The 16,086-nt window shown below is 52.8% G+C and overlaps 1 protein-coding gene across 3 annotated transcripts in view; it reads left to right on the forward strand.

The window, feature by feature from the left end:
• Positions 1–10,755: 10,755 nt before the first annotated feature.
• Positions 10,756–16,086, forward strand: part of atic (5-aminoimidazole-4-carboxamide ribonucleotide formyltransferase/IMP cyclohydrolase) — a 28,718-nt gene continuing 23,387 nt past the window's right edge. The window contains exons 1-2 of one of the 3 annotated variants that reach the window (XM_041201680.1): positions 10,756–10,864; positions 14,671–14,797. In XM_041201680.1, the coding sequence (XP_041057614.1) occupies positions 10,780–10,864; positions 14,671–14,797 (212 nt within the window). In that variant the 5' untranslated portion in view covers positions 10,756–10,779. Of the gene's footprint in view, positions 10,865–10,921; positions 10,941–14,670; positions 14,798–16,086 lie in introns of those variants that run through there. The other 2 variants (XM_041201682.1, XM_041201683.1) reach the window with 2 other exon arrangements.

Raw genomic sequence — 16,086 nt, forward strand, 5'->3', positions numbered from 1 at the left:
TCAATGGAGGAGGCAGTGTGCTCGACCATGAGGGTCAACGCTCTGCTGATGCTCTGCAGGGACTCCTCCACAACAAAGATCATGGCACACATATCCTGATGGATCTCCATCAGATCCTCCCACACACCCCGCTGGACATCCAGCTGGCTAATGGACGACTCCAGAGGCTCATCATCAGCCTTCGCCTGAGCATCATCCTGGTCTCCAGCCGTCCTCCGACTGCCAGCACCCTGGGCGCTCTCTGTCTCCACCTGCACCTCAAGTGAATGTGAAGCACCCTCACCGCTGTGCTCCCAACGTTCTAGCCGTAGATCTAACACCCACCGAGTTGCTGGTGTCTGCATTGGTGCCTGGTTCGGAGAGCGGGTGTGACATAGGTGCAGCTGAAGCCTGATAGTCCTCTGGCGTCAGGGGTGGCTCTTCGGGGTCCACAGAGTGATTGCATGCTGGTGAATCTAAAAGGGAGAAGAAGGACATGTCATTAGTTTAAGTCATCACACTGTCACTGTGCATGCCAGGCACCTTGTGAGACAATGGAGATCTGCAAGATGGTGCCCTCGTCTTCCATTGATCAATGGGAACTCCAGGTTCGAGGCTCACATCAATGAAGAGACTGCACTAGAATGTTTCCTCAGTCCGAAACTCTCACCTCTGTGCACTGCACTCTTACCTTCTGGCACCCCAGCCTCTCCACACCCGGCTGAATGAGGTGTGTGGTAGCTCTCCAGCTCCAAGACATTCTGCTCAAATCTGGTCAATATTAGGAGGTTTGGGGGGCCTCTGCCTGTCCGCGACCTTTTATTGCTGTTATGGCCTGTCTTCTCCTGAAAGGACAGAGGAGCATTGATTAGGCCACTCTGCAGCGCCATTGCAGTCTGGCCAACCCCAGCTGAGGAGCGCCTGGCAGGGCACATCCGAGTCGTGGCCCTCGAGCTGCAAGTCACTCAGTCCAAGCAGCCAGGGCTCACCACCTTGGCCAGCTCCGGCATCATTCACAGTCTAAAACCCCTGAGCTCCACAGAGGGACGGCCAGACCTTAACGCTTCTCCACACTGATCCATGCCAACATGGGACTCACCCTTGCCGAGTGCAGCAGGTCATTGAACTCTTTGCAACATTACACCCACGTGCACCGCACAACGTCATGGCTGATGACCTCCGCTGCCACCTCCTCCAAAGCTTTTTTTCTCAGGTGCGGTAGCCTCCTCCTTCCATCTCTGGGACCGAGGGTGTCCCTTCTGGCAGCCACCTCCTCCAGGAGGACTGTGAGGCATTCGTCCGAAAAACGTGGAGGGGCCGAGTGCCCACCCGACCTGCCCTCCAGCCTGGCATCTCCTGTTGCTGCTGAGGCCGTAGCTTCGCTCTCTGGAACGCAGAATATATGATTCTTCCTTGGCAGCCCTCAAGGAGCTGCCTGTGCCATTTTTAAACCGCCCGCCGGGTCGTCATTGGACCTGGCACCCGACAGGCCCCTGCCCCTGTCCCTGTCCCCGCCCGGCCCTTCCCGGCCATTGGGAAAAAGCATTTCACGCTGGGCAGTCCTTAATTGGCCAGCCAGCGCAAAATCGCAGACATGGGCCAATCACGGTCCCAGGCTCACTGATCACGCCTGCCCGCCAAGGGTAAAATTCAGGCCTATGTCTCCCCCATGGTTGACTACAGAAACCCCAAGATTTTGATGGGCGAACTGTCTCAGGTGGTCAGTACAAACGAAACAAGAACACCCTAAAAATGAGACTTACAAACTTCTGCAATGCAGACCACCTCCCTAGGGAAAATACTGGAAGTGACCAGCTCACGCGGAGGCAAGCACTGACTATCTCTACTGAACTCACAATGTCCAAAGTTTCCAGAGGAAGCCTGGAAGTGGAGAAGCTGCGATGTTCACCCAATCTCCAACAACGACACGAACGCCAGTTCTGTGGATGTCCATGCTAATGTCCCATTGGACTCTCCAGTCGTGAGAGAACGTACAGAGGATGATTAAGGGCAGAATTTTCCACTCCGGCCAGTGGCGGGAATCATGGTGGGCGGGCGTACTTAATTTCACGGGGGGCAAGAAATCTGTTTCCCGACGGCAGGAAAAAATGCTGGAATTTTGTTCTCTGCTTATTCAAAGCAGGTTAAGGTGGATCAAGTTTCCCAATAATGTCAGGAACCTCATTTGCATCCATTAGGATCTGATGCATGCTATTTAGAGGCCAGCTCACCAGAATTAAGTTCATCCTCCAAGTTGAGTTCCCTGCCAGTGAGGATTTAGTACATTCAGTTTTACGACTGTATATAAATGGTGAGCACCTGGCGAGCTGCACCTTTTTGCGGTATTTTGAGGTCTGAAGATGTTGCTTTCTCCTCCTTCTTGGGGACCTTGTATAACTGCACTCAAGTGCTATTAGCAAATGTTGTGCCACGGCTGGGCATGGGAGGCAGGTGAAGGCTGGAAGCGGGGTGGGGGGGGGTAGAGAGGAAGGGTGGGGCTTACCGGGGAAGGGTGGAGATTGTGTTCAGGGAAACGGGGGCTGGGGTGGTGACTTAGCGGGTGGGGCTTGTGGTGTCGACAGTGGGTTTCTCGGGGGAGAACACAGGGTACTGGTGATGGGAGCAAACAGTCACAGTCGGCGTGGGGTGGGATGAGGTAGGGTGGCAGGTCAAGGGTCAGAGTCTGGTAGATGAAGGTCTCATCAGGTGGGTCACGGAGGGAGACAAGACAGGCTCAGATAAATGGGAGGGGGGAGGGTCAGGGTGGGCATGGGGACAGTAATGGGTGTCGGCTCTGAGGGGAAGTAAGGTATGTGGAGGTGGATCGAGATAAGGTCCAGCATAATAGGGGGAGGCTCAAGGGTGGCAGAGGGGAGAGGAATGGTGATAGTGGGTGGGTCTATGGTGATGGGGGGAAGTTGGTGGGTGACAGGGGAAGAGTAGAAGGCAGTGGAGTAATTTCAGAAGGTGACACGCACCAATTTTTTAAACTGAGCTTGATCACACAGTCAGTCAGTGAGATCCCTCCAGGCAGGGGGAGGGTCTTTTTGGGTGGGTGGAGTTCCAGGTCAGCACAAGTGGTGATTGAAGGGACACTAATAATTATGAGACAACTGCATGTCTAAGATAAAAAATGCTGGAAAAACTCAGCAGGTCCAACAGCATCTGTAGAGAGAAAGACAGAGTTAACATTACGAGTTGGTATGACTCTTCTTCAGAGCTAAAGGGAAGTAGAAATGTGGTGAAATATACTGTTTAAGGGGGGGGGGGGTGTGCTGGTAGGGGACAGGTGAAGCTGGACAGAAGGCCAGAGATAGGTGGAGGCAAAGGAGAGATTGCAAAAGATGGTCAAAAACAAAAGGTCAAAAGGGGTGTTAATGGTGTGGTACTGGCAAAAAGAGGTGCTAATGATGACATTAAGAGTAGGAAGCAGAAGCTGATAATGGCCAGACCACGGTAAGTAGTCTGGAAAAAACAACGTGAGCAAGTGACATACGGCCCTTGTGGGGGTGGGGTGGGGGGAGGGGACAGTGGTGGGAAAGAAGATCGAAAATAGGCTAAAAGCTGGCAATAAAACAGTGACCAAAAATGGAAATAATTTTTTTATATATTAATAAAATGTGGAAAAAATAAATAAAAATTTAAAAATAAAAATTAATATTCAAAAAAGAGGATCAAAAAGGGGTGAGGATGGAGGAGAGAGTTCATGATCTGAAGTTGTTGAACTCAATGTTAAGTCCGGATGGCTGTAAAGTGCCTAGTCGGAAGATGAGGTGTTGTTCCTCCAGTTTGCGTTGAACTTCACTGGAACAATGCAGCAAGCCAAGGACAGACATGTGGGCAAGAGAGCAGGGTGGAGTGTTGAAATGGCAAGTGACAGGGAGGTCTGGGTCATGCTTGCCTACAGACTGAAGGTGTTCCACAAAGCGATCACCCAGCCTGCGTTTGGTCTCTCCAATGTAGAGGAAACCGCATTGGGAGCAGTGAATGCAGTAGACCAAGTTGAGGGAAGTGCAAGTGAAATGCTGCTTCACCTGAAAGGAGTGTTTGGGCCCTTGGACGGTGAGGAGGGGGGATGTAAAGGGGTAGGTATGGCACCTTCTGCGGTTGCATGGGAAGGTGCCGTGGGAAGGGTTTGAGGTGTTGAGGGTGATGGAGGAATGGACCAGAGTGTCCCGGAGGGAACAATCCCTATGGAATGTCAACAGGGGTGGTGAAGAGAAGATTGTTAGGTGGTGGCATCATGCTGGAGTTGGCGGAAATAGCGGAGGATGGTCCTTTGAATGAGGAGGCTGGTGAGGTGAAAATTGAGGACAAGGGGGGCCCTATCATGGTTCTGGGAGGGAGAGGAAGGAGTGAGGGCAGGGGTGTGGGAGATGAGTCGGACATGGTTGAGGGCCCTGTCAACCACCGTGGGTGGGAAACCTTGGTTAAGAAAGAAGGAAGACATGTCAGAAGCACTATTTTGGAAAGTGGCATCATCGGAACAGATGCGGCAGAAGTGAAGGAACTGAGAGAATGGGATGGAGTCCTCACAAGAAGCAGGGTGTGAGGAGCTGTAGCCGAGGTAGCTGTGGGAGTCGGTGGGCTTGTAATGAATATTGGTGGACAGTCTATCACCTGAAATTGAGACAGAGAGGTCAAGGAAGGGAAGGGAAGTGTCAGAGATGGACCATGTGAAAATGATGGAGGGGTGGAGATTGGAAGCAAGATTGATAAATTTCTCCAGGTCCAGGCAAGAGCATGAAGCGGCACCAAAACAATCATCAATGTACCGGAGAAAGAGTTGTAGGAGGGGGCCTGAGTAGGACCGGAACAAGGAATGTTCCACATACCTCATAAAGAGACATGCATAACTGGGGCCCATGCGGGTACCCATAGCCACTCCTTTTATTTGGAGGAAGTGAGACAAGTTTAAGGAAAAATTGTTCAGTGAGAGAACAAGCTCAGTCAAGCGGGGGAGAATGGTGGTGGATGGGGATTGTTTGGGCCTCTGTTTAAAGGAGAAGCGGAGAACCCTCAGACCATCCCGGTGGGGGATGGAGGTGTAGAGGGATTGGATGTCCATGATGAAGAAGAGGTGGTTGGGGCCAGGGAACTGGAAATTGTTGATATGATGTAGGGCATCAGAGGAATCACGATGTAGGTGGACAAGGGGAGAGGGAACGGAGTCAAGATAGGAAGAAGAGCTTTGTGGGGCAGGAACAGTCCTGTTTGTGGATTTTGGGGAGGAGGTAGAAGCGGGCTGTCTGAGGTTAGGAGACTATGAGGTTGGAAGCTGTGGAGGGAAGATCTCCAGAAAAGATGAGGTCAGTGACAGTCCTGGAAACAACGGCTGGATGTTTGGTGGTGGGGTCATGGTCCAGGGGGAGGTAGGAGAAAGTGTCTGAGAGTTGGCGCTCAGCTTCTGCAAGGTAGAGGTCAGTACACCAGACAACAACAGCACTACCCTTGTCGGCAGGTTTGATAATAACATCTGCATTGGACCTGAGAGAATGGAGTGCAGCAAGTTCAGAGGGAGACAGGTTAGAGTGGGAGAGAGGAGCAGAGAAATTGAGACGGTTATTGTCACGCCGACAGTTCTCAATGAAAAGATCAAGGGCAGATAAGAAGTCAGAGGGAGGGGCCCAGGTTCACCTCCCTCAATTTAGTCTACTGCATTCACTGCTCCTAATGCAGTCTTCCTATACATTGAAGAGACCAAACGCAGACTGGGGAACCACTTTGCAGAACACCTCGGTCTGTCCGCAAGCATTACCCAGACCTCCCTGTTGCTTGCAGTTTCAACACATCACCCTGCTCTCATGCCCACATGTCTGTCCTTGGCCTGCTACAATGTTCCAGTGAAGCTCAACTCAGACTGGAGGAACAGCACCTCATCTTCCGACTAGGCACTTTGCAGCCTTCCGGACTTAACATTGAGTTCAACAACTTCAGATCGTGAACTGTCAACTCCATCCCCCACCCTCTTTTTGATCCCCTTTTTTCAATATTCATTTTTTTAAATTTATTTTTTCTACTTATTTTTATTATTATTTTTTAAAATGTATTTCCATTTTTATTTATTGTTTTGTCCCCAGCTTTTAACCTATTTTCAATCTTTTTTCCCACCACTGTCCCCTCCCACCCCACCCCCACTAGGGCCATTTGCTCACGTTGTTCTTTCCAGAGTGCTTAACCTGGTCCGGCTATTATCACATTCTGTTTTCCACTATTAATGACACCATCAGCACCTCCTTTAGCCAGTACCACCACCATCAACACCCCTTTGACCTTTTGGTTATGACCATCTTTCACAATCTCTCCTTTGCTATTACTGGCCTTCTATCCAGCTTCACCTTTTCCACCACCCCTCTGAACAGTATATATTTCAGCACATTTTTAGCTCTGAAGAAAAGTCATACAGACTCAAAACGTTAACTCTGTTTTCTCTCCACAGATGCTCTTGGACCTGCTCAGTTTTTCCAGCATTTTTTGTTTTTGTTTCAGATTTCCTGCTTCCACAGTATTTTGCCTTTATCTGGATGCCAAAGATGGTCACTTGTGTTCTCCTACCAATGCTGCTGACCTGCAGTGAGTGAACGTGTGTCTGGCTGCCGTTTAAATATGGCACCAGGGTCTTTGAGCTCCATAACGGTGGGGCAGATGAATCCCTGCTCCATCATGAGATTTGACGAGCTCCTTGCTGATGCATAATTAACGAGCTGAAGAGTGGCAGGTCGAGGCATCACAGCAGATGTGTTCCCTACTCATGGGTCCCATAACCTCGAGATCCCAGCAAGGTCTGGAGCTGCTGTTCATTCTGTGCCATTTGCCACTGGCTGCAGTCAGAGGCAGGGATGAAGGGAAGTAGGGAGGTGGAGTGCCTCCAATAGGTACCGCTGGTGAGGGCAGCCAACTTGTGACTCCAAACCTCCATCCTCCCGGGTGAATGGTCATGGCTGTCAAGGGCTCATGTGGTTAGTCTTTCTATGCCAGCAAGGTAATGGTCTCTCTATCGAGTCTCGAGGGTAGTGCAGACAAGCAGAAAAGTGTTTGCATGAGGTTTCTTGCACATGTCTCTCATCAGCCTGGTCAAAGTGCAATGTCTCTATGGGCATTCTTGTATGAACAGCCATCTTTGGCCCTCCAGGATGTCTTGTACCTGGAAGGGGTGAGGTGGGGATGCCATGTCTTGATGGAGGCCAGGTAAAGGGCTTAGTACTTGCCTGCTGGGTTTGGGATGGAGTGAAACCTGTAAAGGACATGCTCACTTCAATTCGTTCACACATCCACTAAGGCGTCAATGATGCCAGCTGCAGGAAACCCTGCTTTGGTACTGGCTCTCACCCAGATGAGAATAAGGAGGGCCCATCGCTGGTTTGCGCAGAGCCAGGAGAAGCAAGGGCATGAGAAGCAAGAGGCACTGGGGCCTCTATATGATCAAAAGGCTGGCGAACATGGATCACTGCCATGGTGGGCATTGGTCCGACCATGGGTGTATTGCCGGCGGTGCTCTTACCTAGAGCTGAGTGACAGGCAATGTGGAGATGCCCTCATGTGCTCCAGGATTTGGTTGCTCACATCTACCAGCTTTCCAATATGAGCCGTGGCCACAAGGACTCTACAGGAGTAATGCGGAGCTGCTGACCTGCAGCGAGTGAACATGTGTCTGGCTGCCGTTTAAATATGGCACCAAGATCTTTGAGCTCCATAATGGTGGGGCAGATGAATCCCTTCTCCGTCATGAGATTTGACGAGCTCTTTGCTGATGCATAATTAACGAGCTGAAGAGTGGAAGGTCGAGTGCGTTCATCTGACCTGGCACCCAGCATCCAATGGGAATCACACCGACTTTCCTGCCTGCCACCATACTTATAATCCAGGATGGAAAATTCCACTCTAAGTCTCTTACAGCTTGGCCATATTCAAATAATGAGGAATCTACCATTATCCTGTGCTAAATACAGATATGGATTGTTGCCATCTACTGCAACCATTGTCGCACTGATTCCGCCCCTGCTTTGCAGGATTTAAGGGGTAAATCTGGCAAGTCATTCAGGCCTTGCAAGCATATTCCATGAATGCATAAAACAATTTATATGCACCAACCTTTCTTGAACGGGCAACAATAAAGAAACAACATGGCCAGAAAATACACACTCGACAAAACAGAAGGAAATTTGTAAAGCTAACATCATTGCTCATGTCGATGACTCTTGGTGCCCTGTGGTGCCCACGAGTAATAGAAGGCCTCAAACCCATTGCTGAGCACTGGGCACACCCTTCTCCAGGGCCGCCTGGCTGTGGCGGAGAAGGCTGCGGAAGAGGGCCAGTGTGAACAACTCCCCCAGACCTACACCCCCTCCCTAACCCAACAGCCATATCTATCCTGGGCCTACAGAAGGCCACCTTGGCCAGACCCAGAAGCAGACCCACCCCCACCGCCACCCCCACCCCCACCCTTCCACCGCAGCAGGAGTTTGAAGCTCAGGAGAGTGGAGTTAAAGTGAAGCGAGTTGCAGCATGTGACCTGGCATACTACAGGCATCCAGAGAAGATCAAATGACATGAATCAGTGGAAGGAACTGTAACTCCTTTGTCATGGGCCACAGTCTGGTGACTCCTATTTGGCATTGATAGAAACAGGGCCATCTACAAGCAATTAGATGCTTGGCCTAAATAGCCAAGTGGTTATGGTACTGGGTTTGTAACCCCAAGATCAAGAGTTCAATTCTCACAATGGCAAACTATGAAACAATGTAACTTCATCTGAAACAGATGGAAATGGGCTTATACTCGAAAGAGTTACAAGCAATTAGATTATGATCCTCACTTAATGGAAGCAACTGATAGTCTTTCATGGTCATGAGAGGCCTGATTAGCAGGACACAGACAGACTCTGAACCATAACACACAAACACTACCGTTGATCTTTTGTGCTATTCCTTGGGTTTTCTCACACAAGTTAAATCTTGTAGTAGGGCAGAAGGGAGCAGTGTGGGTTTGATGAAAATAAAAGACTTGCATTTATATAGTCCCTTCCATGACCACCAGATGTCTCAAAATGCTTTAAAGCCAATGAAGTACTTTTGAAGTATAGTCACTGTTGAAAGCTAGGAAACGTAGCAGCCATTTTGCGCACAGCAAGCTCCCACAAACAACAATGTGATAATGACTAGATAATCTGTTTTTCTGATGTTGTTTGAGGAATAAACATAGGCCAGTACATCAGGGATAACTCCCGTGCTCCTCCTCGAAATAGTGCCAACTGGGATCTTTTACATCCACTGGAGGGTTTAACAACTCATCTAAGAGACAGGACCTCCGGATATGCAGCACTCCCTCAGAATTGCACTGGAGTGTTGATTTTTGTACTCGAGCCCTGGAGTGGGATTTGAACCCAGAATCATCTGATTCAGAGGCGAGAGTGATACCAAACTGAGCACATGGCTGAAACAGAGATGATGACAGAATAATAACTTGTATTTATATAGTGACTTTGTAAGTTTCTAAAGCACATCACTGGAGTGTAAGTAGACAGAATTTGATGCATATAAATAGAAAATAAGACAGCCAAAAGCCTGGTCAAAGGAATACAGTAGGCACAATAAGTAGCACTCTCCTCACTAAGTGGAATTCACAGAACTGGTCCCTGGCATGAGGAGGTTGTCCTATGATGAGACACTGAGTAAATTGGGCTTATATTCTCTGGAGTTTAGAAGAATGAGGGGCGATCTCACTGAAACCCACAAAATTCTCAAGGGGCTTGAGAGGGTGGATGGTGAGAGATTGTTTCCGCTGGTCAGGGAATCTAAAACATGGGGGCACAGCCTCGAGATAAGGGGCAGATCATTTAGGACTGAGATGAGGAGAAATTTCTTCACTTTAGAATTCTCTACCGCAGAGGGTTGTGGATTCTCCATCGTTGAAGACATTCAAGGCTGGGAGAGACAGATTTTTGGTCTTTCAGGGACTTAAAGGATATGGAGAGCGGGTGGAAAAAAGGAGTTGAAGCCCAAGATGAGCCATGATCGTATTGAATAGCAGAGCAGACTTGACTGGTGTGGTCTGCTCCTGTTCCTATTACTTGTGTTCTAAGGTAGATAATAGGTTTCAGTCTTACTCCACCACCGACGCACAGTGGCAGCAGTGTGTACCATCTATAAGATGCACTGCAGAAACTCACCAAGGCTCTGTAGGAGGCACCTTCCAAACACACAACCACTACCATCTAAAAGGACAAGGGCAGCAGGAACACCACCACCTGGAAGTTCCCCTCTGAGTTACTCACCATCCTGACTTGGAAATATATCGCTGTTCCTTCACTGTCGCTAGGTCAAAATTCTGGAACCCCCTCCCTAACAGCACTATGTGTGTACCTACACCACATGGACTGTAACGGCTCAAGAAGGCAGCTCACCACCACCTTCTCAAGGGCAAGTAGGGATGGACAATAAACGTTGGCCCGGCCAGCGGTACCCACATCCTGTAAATGAATTTTTTAAAATGTGCTGTATGTGGCAGCTTGCTGTGCCCAAACTGCTGCCGCCCCTTCTGCGTTCTGGCAGTGGCTGCAAAGTACTTCATGGCTTGTTTAAGGCTTTTTGGGACGTGCTTGAGTGGTGAAAGGCTGTAGAAATGGGGGCAAGTCTTTTCACACGTTTTAATAACATCACGCGAACTTTGAAGAGCAGAGCAGCATCCAGAGTGAAACTTGTGGAGGAGGAGGCTGCTGTTTGGTCTGTCCTCACTCGCGCCGCCCAGGTGGAAGTGGCTCTTCCTGTGCATTGAGCACTTGGGGCAGGTTTCTTCCGCTGGATGCTGACTCCGCCCATGCTCAGCAGTGTGGATCCGGCCGGAGTGCGGAGAACAGTAGCTGGCAGCATGGCCCCCAAGGAGCTGGGTACGGAACCGGCTGCAGCTACCGGGGGCGTTTGGAACTGAGATCGCGGGGAGGGCAGTTTGCACCTTTCCCTGGGGTGGGGAGTTTGCACGGTTCCCGGGATGAGGGGGGTGGGGAGTTTGCACGGTTCCGGGGGGAGGGGGCGGTTTGCACGGTTCCCGTGGGGAGTTTGCACGGTTCCCGGGGGGGAGGGGGTGGGGGAGTTTGCACGGTTCCCGGGGGGAGGGGGTGGGGGAGTTTGCACGGTTCCCGGGGAGGGGGTGGGGGAGTTTGCACGGTTCCCGGTGGGGAGGGGTTGGGGGAGTTTGCACGGTTCCCGAGGGGAGTGGGGAGTTTGCACGGTGCCCGGGGGGGGAGGGGGTGGGGGAGTTTGCACGGTTCCCGGGGGGAGGGGGTGGGGGAGTTTGCACGGTTCCCGGGGGGGGGGGGTGGGGAGTTTGCACGGTCCCGGGGGGGAGGGGGTGGGCGAGTTTGCACGGTTCCCGGTGGGGAGGGGTTGGGGGAGTTTGCACGGTTCCCGAGGGGAGTGGGGAGTTTGCACGGTTCCCGGGGGGGAGGGGGTGGGGGAGTTTGCACGGTCCCGAGGGGGTGGGGGAGTTTGCACGGTTCCCGGGGGGAGGGGGTGGGGGAGTTTGCACGGTTCCCGGGGAGGGGGTGGGGAGTTTGCACGGTCCCGGGGGGGAGGGGGTGGGGGAGTTTGCACGGTTCCCGGTGGGGAGGGGTTGGGGGAGTTTGCACGGTTCCCGAGGGGAGTGGGGAGTTTGCACGGTTCCCGGGGGGGGAGGGGGTGGGGGGGTTTGCACGGTCCCGGGGGGGAGGGGGTGGGGGAGTTTGCACGGTTCCCGGTGGGGAGGGGTTGGGGGAGTTTGCACGGTTCCCGAGGGGAGTGGGGAGTTTGCACGGTTCCCGGGGAGGAGGGGGTGGGGGAGTTTGCACGGTTCCCGGGGAGGGGGTGGGGGAGTTTGCACGGTTCCCGGGGGGGGGGTGGGGAGTTTGCATGGTCCCTGGGGGGAGGGGGTGGGGGAGTTTGCACGGTTCCCGGTGGGGAGGGGTTGGGGGAGTTTGCACGGTTCCCGAGGGGAGTGGGGAGTTTGCACGGTTCCCGGGGGGGAGGGGGTGGGGGAGTTTGCACGGTTCCCGGGGGGAGGGGGTGGGGGAGTTTGCACGGTTCCCGGGGAGGGGGTGGGGGAGTTTGCACGGTTCCCGGGATGACGGGGGTGGGAAGTTTGCACGGTTCCCGCGGTGGGTGGGTGGGTGGGGGAGTTTGCACGGTTCCCGGCGGGTTGGGGGGCGGGGTTTGCATGCTTCCTGGGATGAGTTGGGTGGGGAGTTTGCACGGTTCCCGGGATGTGGAGGGGGTGGGGAGTTTGCACGGTTCCCGGGATGTGGAGGGGGTGGGGAGTTTACACGGTTCCCGAGGGGGGAGGGGGTTGGGGAGTTTGCACGGTTCCCGAGGGGGGAGGGGGTGGGGAGTTTGCACGGTTCCCGAGGGGGGAGGGGGTTGGGGAGTTTGCACGGTTCCTGGGATGAGGGGAGTGGGGAGTTTGCACGGTTCCCGAGGGGGGAGGTCGTGGGGAGTTTGCACGGTTCCCGAGGGGGGAGGGGGTGGGGAGTTTACACGGTTCCCGAGGGGGGAGGGGGTTGGGGAGTTTGCACGGTTCCCGAGGGGGGAGGGGGTGGGGAGTTTGCACGGTTCCCGAGGGGGGAGGGGGTTGGGGAGTTTGCACGGTTCCTGGAATGAGGGGAGTGGGGAGTTTGCACGGTTCCCGAGGGGGGAGGTGGTGGGGAGTTTGCACGGTTCCCGAGGGGGGAGGGGGTGGGGAGTTTGCACGGTTCCCGAGGGGGAGGGGTGGGGAGTTTGCACAGTTCCCAGGATGAGGGGAGTGGGGAGTTTGCACGGTTCCTGAGGGGGTGGGGAGTTTCCATGGTTCCCAAGATGGTGGTGGTGGGGGTTTGCGTGGTTCCTGGAAGGGTGGGGCTGATGGGGCTTGCACAGTTCATCGGGGTTGAAAGACGGAGAATTTGCACGGTTCTGGAGGGGTGAGGGAAAGAGGAGAGTTGGGAGGTGGGAGAATGCGGAGAGTGGGAAGGTCAGGGTGGGGGAATGCGGAGGGTCGGGGGTGGGGGAATGTGGAGAGCGGGGGCATCGGGGGTGGGGGAATGCGAAGAGCGGGAGGGTCGGGGGTGGGGGAATGCGGAGAGCTGGAGTGTCAGCGAGTGGGGGAATGCGGAGAGTCGGGGTTGGGGGAATGCGGAGAGCTGGAGTGTCGGCGATTGGGGGAATGCAGAGAGTCGGGGTTGGGGGAATGCGGAGAGCTGGAGTGTCGGCGAGTGGGGGAATGCAGAGAGCTGGAGGGTCGGCGAGTGGGGGGATGCAGAGAGTCGGGGTTGGGGGAATGCGGAGAGCTGGAGTGTCGGCGAGTGGGGGAATGCAGAGAGTCGGGGTTGGGGGAATGCGGAGAGCTGGAGTGTCGGCGAGTGGGGGAATGCAGAGAGCTGGAGTGTCGGGGCTGGGGGAATGCGGAGGGTCGGGGCTGGGGGAATGCGGAGGGTCGGGGCTGGGGGAATGCGGAGGGTCGGGGCTGGGGGAATGCGGAGAGCGGGAGGGTCGGGGGTGGGGGAATGCAGAGAGTCAGGGGTGGGGGAATGCGGGGAGCGGGGGTATCGGGTGTGGGAGAATGCGTAGAGCTGGAGTGTCGATGAGTGAGGGAATGCAGAGAGTCGGGTGGGGGAATGCGGAGAGTGGGAGGGTCGGGGGTGGGGGAATGCGGAGAACTGGAGGGTCAGTGAGTGGGGGAATGCAAAGAGCTGGAGTGTCGGGGCTGGGGGAATGCGGAGAGCGGGAGGGTCGGGTGTGGGGGAATGCGGGGGATCGGGGGTGGGGGAATGCGGAGAGCGGGAGGGTCGGGGGTGGGGGAATGCAGAGAGTCGGGTGGGGGAATGCGGAGAGCGGGGGTATGGGGTGTGGGAGAATGCGTAGAGCTGGAGTGTCGATGAGTGAGGGAATGCAGAGAGTCGGGTGGGGGAATGCGGAGAGCGGGGGTATCGGGTGTGGGAGAATGCGTAGAGCTGGAGTGTCGATGAGCGAGGGAATGCAGAGAGTCGGGTGGGGGAATGCGGGGAATGCAGAGAGTCGGGTGGGGGAATGCGGAGAGTGGGAGGGTCGGGGGTGGGGGAATGCGGAGAGCTGGAGGGTCGGCGAGTGGGGGAATGCAGAGAGTCGGGTGGGGGAATGCGGAGAGCTGGTGGGTCGGCGAGTGGGCTGCAGGCAAGAGAAATGCTGACAGCTGGAGGCTCCAAGAACCGACAGGAGTGAAATCCTGCTGCTCATCACACACCTGGCTCAGCATGTTAGACTTGCGTCTCGCTCATGAAGTTCTTGTGTGTGGAAGTCTACCAATGCTTAGCTCATGTGGTAGAGTGGCAGTTAACCTCATTTAACCATCAGTTTGTGCCTGGCTGTAATAATTAAATGCCTGGCACTTGAAGAATTGTCCTGAGGCTGTGCCGGGTGTAGTTCAGGTGGAACACTGGACAAAATCTTAAAGTTAGAGCCAAGCTGCTCTGGGGTGATATCAGGAAGCACTTCTTCACACACAGGGTGGTGGAAATCTTGCACTCTGTCCCTTGAAAAGCAGTTGAGGCTCTAGGTCAATTGAATATTTCAAACCTAAGACTGATCAGATTTTTATTAAGGAAGGATATTAAGAGACATGGAACCACGGTGTTCCCAGCCCCAGATCTCTGCTGTGCACTTTGAGTTCTCATCAGCTGTTTATGACATTGGTACCAATTTTCTCTTGTAGCCTTGCTGAGTGTCTCAGATAAGACTGGTTTGGTGGACTTTGCCAGGCGCCTGGTTTCTGTCGGCCTCTCTCTCGTTGCTTCTGGTGGGACAGCTAAGGCTCTGCGGGAGGCTGATCTCGTTGTTAGGTGAGCAATGAGAGTGAAGGCTCAGTCGAGCGGTCTGTTAATGAGTGGCTCACTGCAAAGACTGGAATCTGAGCCATCTAATGTCACGTTGCTCAGGGAATACGCCACAGTAAATGCATAAACTACTTGGAACAGGAAGGGGTACGGGATGATTGAATAGAGGTGGTGAGATAGCCAAAGTTAATCCAATGGTTTATTTCGAACCAAACCTTAGAGATTGAAATTATCTCAAATAAGATTAGACATTTCTTGAACAATGCACAAAAAATTGACATTTACAAAAAAGAAAATTGCATTTATGTAGCACCTTTCACAACTTCAGGGTGTCCCAACACTCTTTACAGCCTATGAATTACTTTTGATGTGTAGTCACTGTTGTCAGAAACAATGACAATTAAGGTTACTTTGAACTGGAAAAAGTAAAACTTTTGGCCAATCTCACAATTGACCTAAGAGCCCTCTATGTCTGTAACAGGTTCCCACACTAGGCTAATAACATACCCACCTCAGTGCTGAAGTGCTTAGTCGGTTTGTTACTGCGAATACGTGAAATAAGTTGACATTGGATGATAAACACTAGCCTCCTAACGTCATTGCTAACTTTTAAAAAGGCATTGGCTAAAATTGATGAGAAATGTTCAGGGTTATGGGGAAATAGGAGGTGGGTGGGGCTAATTGGGTAGCTCTTCCAAAGGGCTATCACTGCATGAAAGGCTGAATGATCTCTTCCTTGTGTTGCTGTAAGTGTAGGTATTGGTGGGTTCTGTCACCCTACCCACAATGCATTAGCTGCACTAATGATACATTCTCCTCCTATGGGCCAAGTGCTGGTAACTGAGATTAGGTAGGTAGGTCAGGTGTTTCTCACGTGTTGGTGAAGACTCAGTGGTCAGAAGGGCCTCTGCTGCACAGAGAGATTCTGGAAACCTGGAAGGAATGTTTGATCCTCGCAAACAGTGCGCTGGAATGTGCATTCGGAGATCCCGGTGTGAAAGAAAACATTGTTAGTCTCGGCAAATTTCATGTAAACTGGATAACTTTTGGGGCAGGGCTACAAGTGTGAACTTAACTGCACTGTCAGGACGTTAAACTGAGGCTTTGACTGCCCTCAGGTAGGTGTAAAAGATCCTGCTGCACAACTTTGAAGAAGAGGGAGGGAGTTCACCCTATTGTCCTAGCCAATATTTATCCCTAAATCATCATCACATTGCTGTTTGTGGGAGCTTGCTGTGCACAAATTGGGTACGGTGTCTCCTATGTGACTACACTTCAAAAGTACTTCTTTGGCT

The sequence above is a fragment of the Carcharodon carcharias genome, chromosome 12 (assembly GCF_017639515.1).
Source record: "Carcharodon carcharias isolate sCarCar2 chromosome 12, sCarCar2.pri, whole genome shotgun sequence".
Lineage (NCBI taxonomy): Eukaryota > Metazoa > Chordata > Chondrichthyes > Lamniformes > Lamnidae > Carcharodon > Carcharodon carcharias.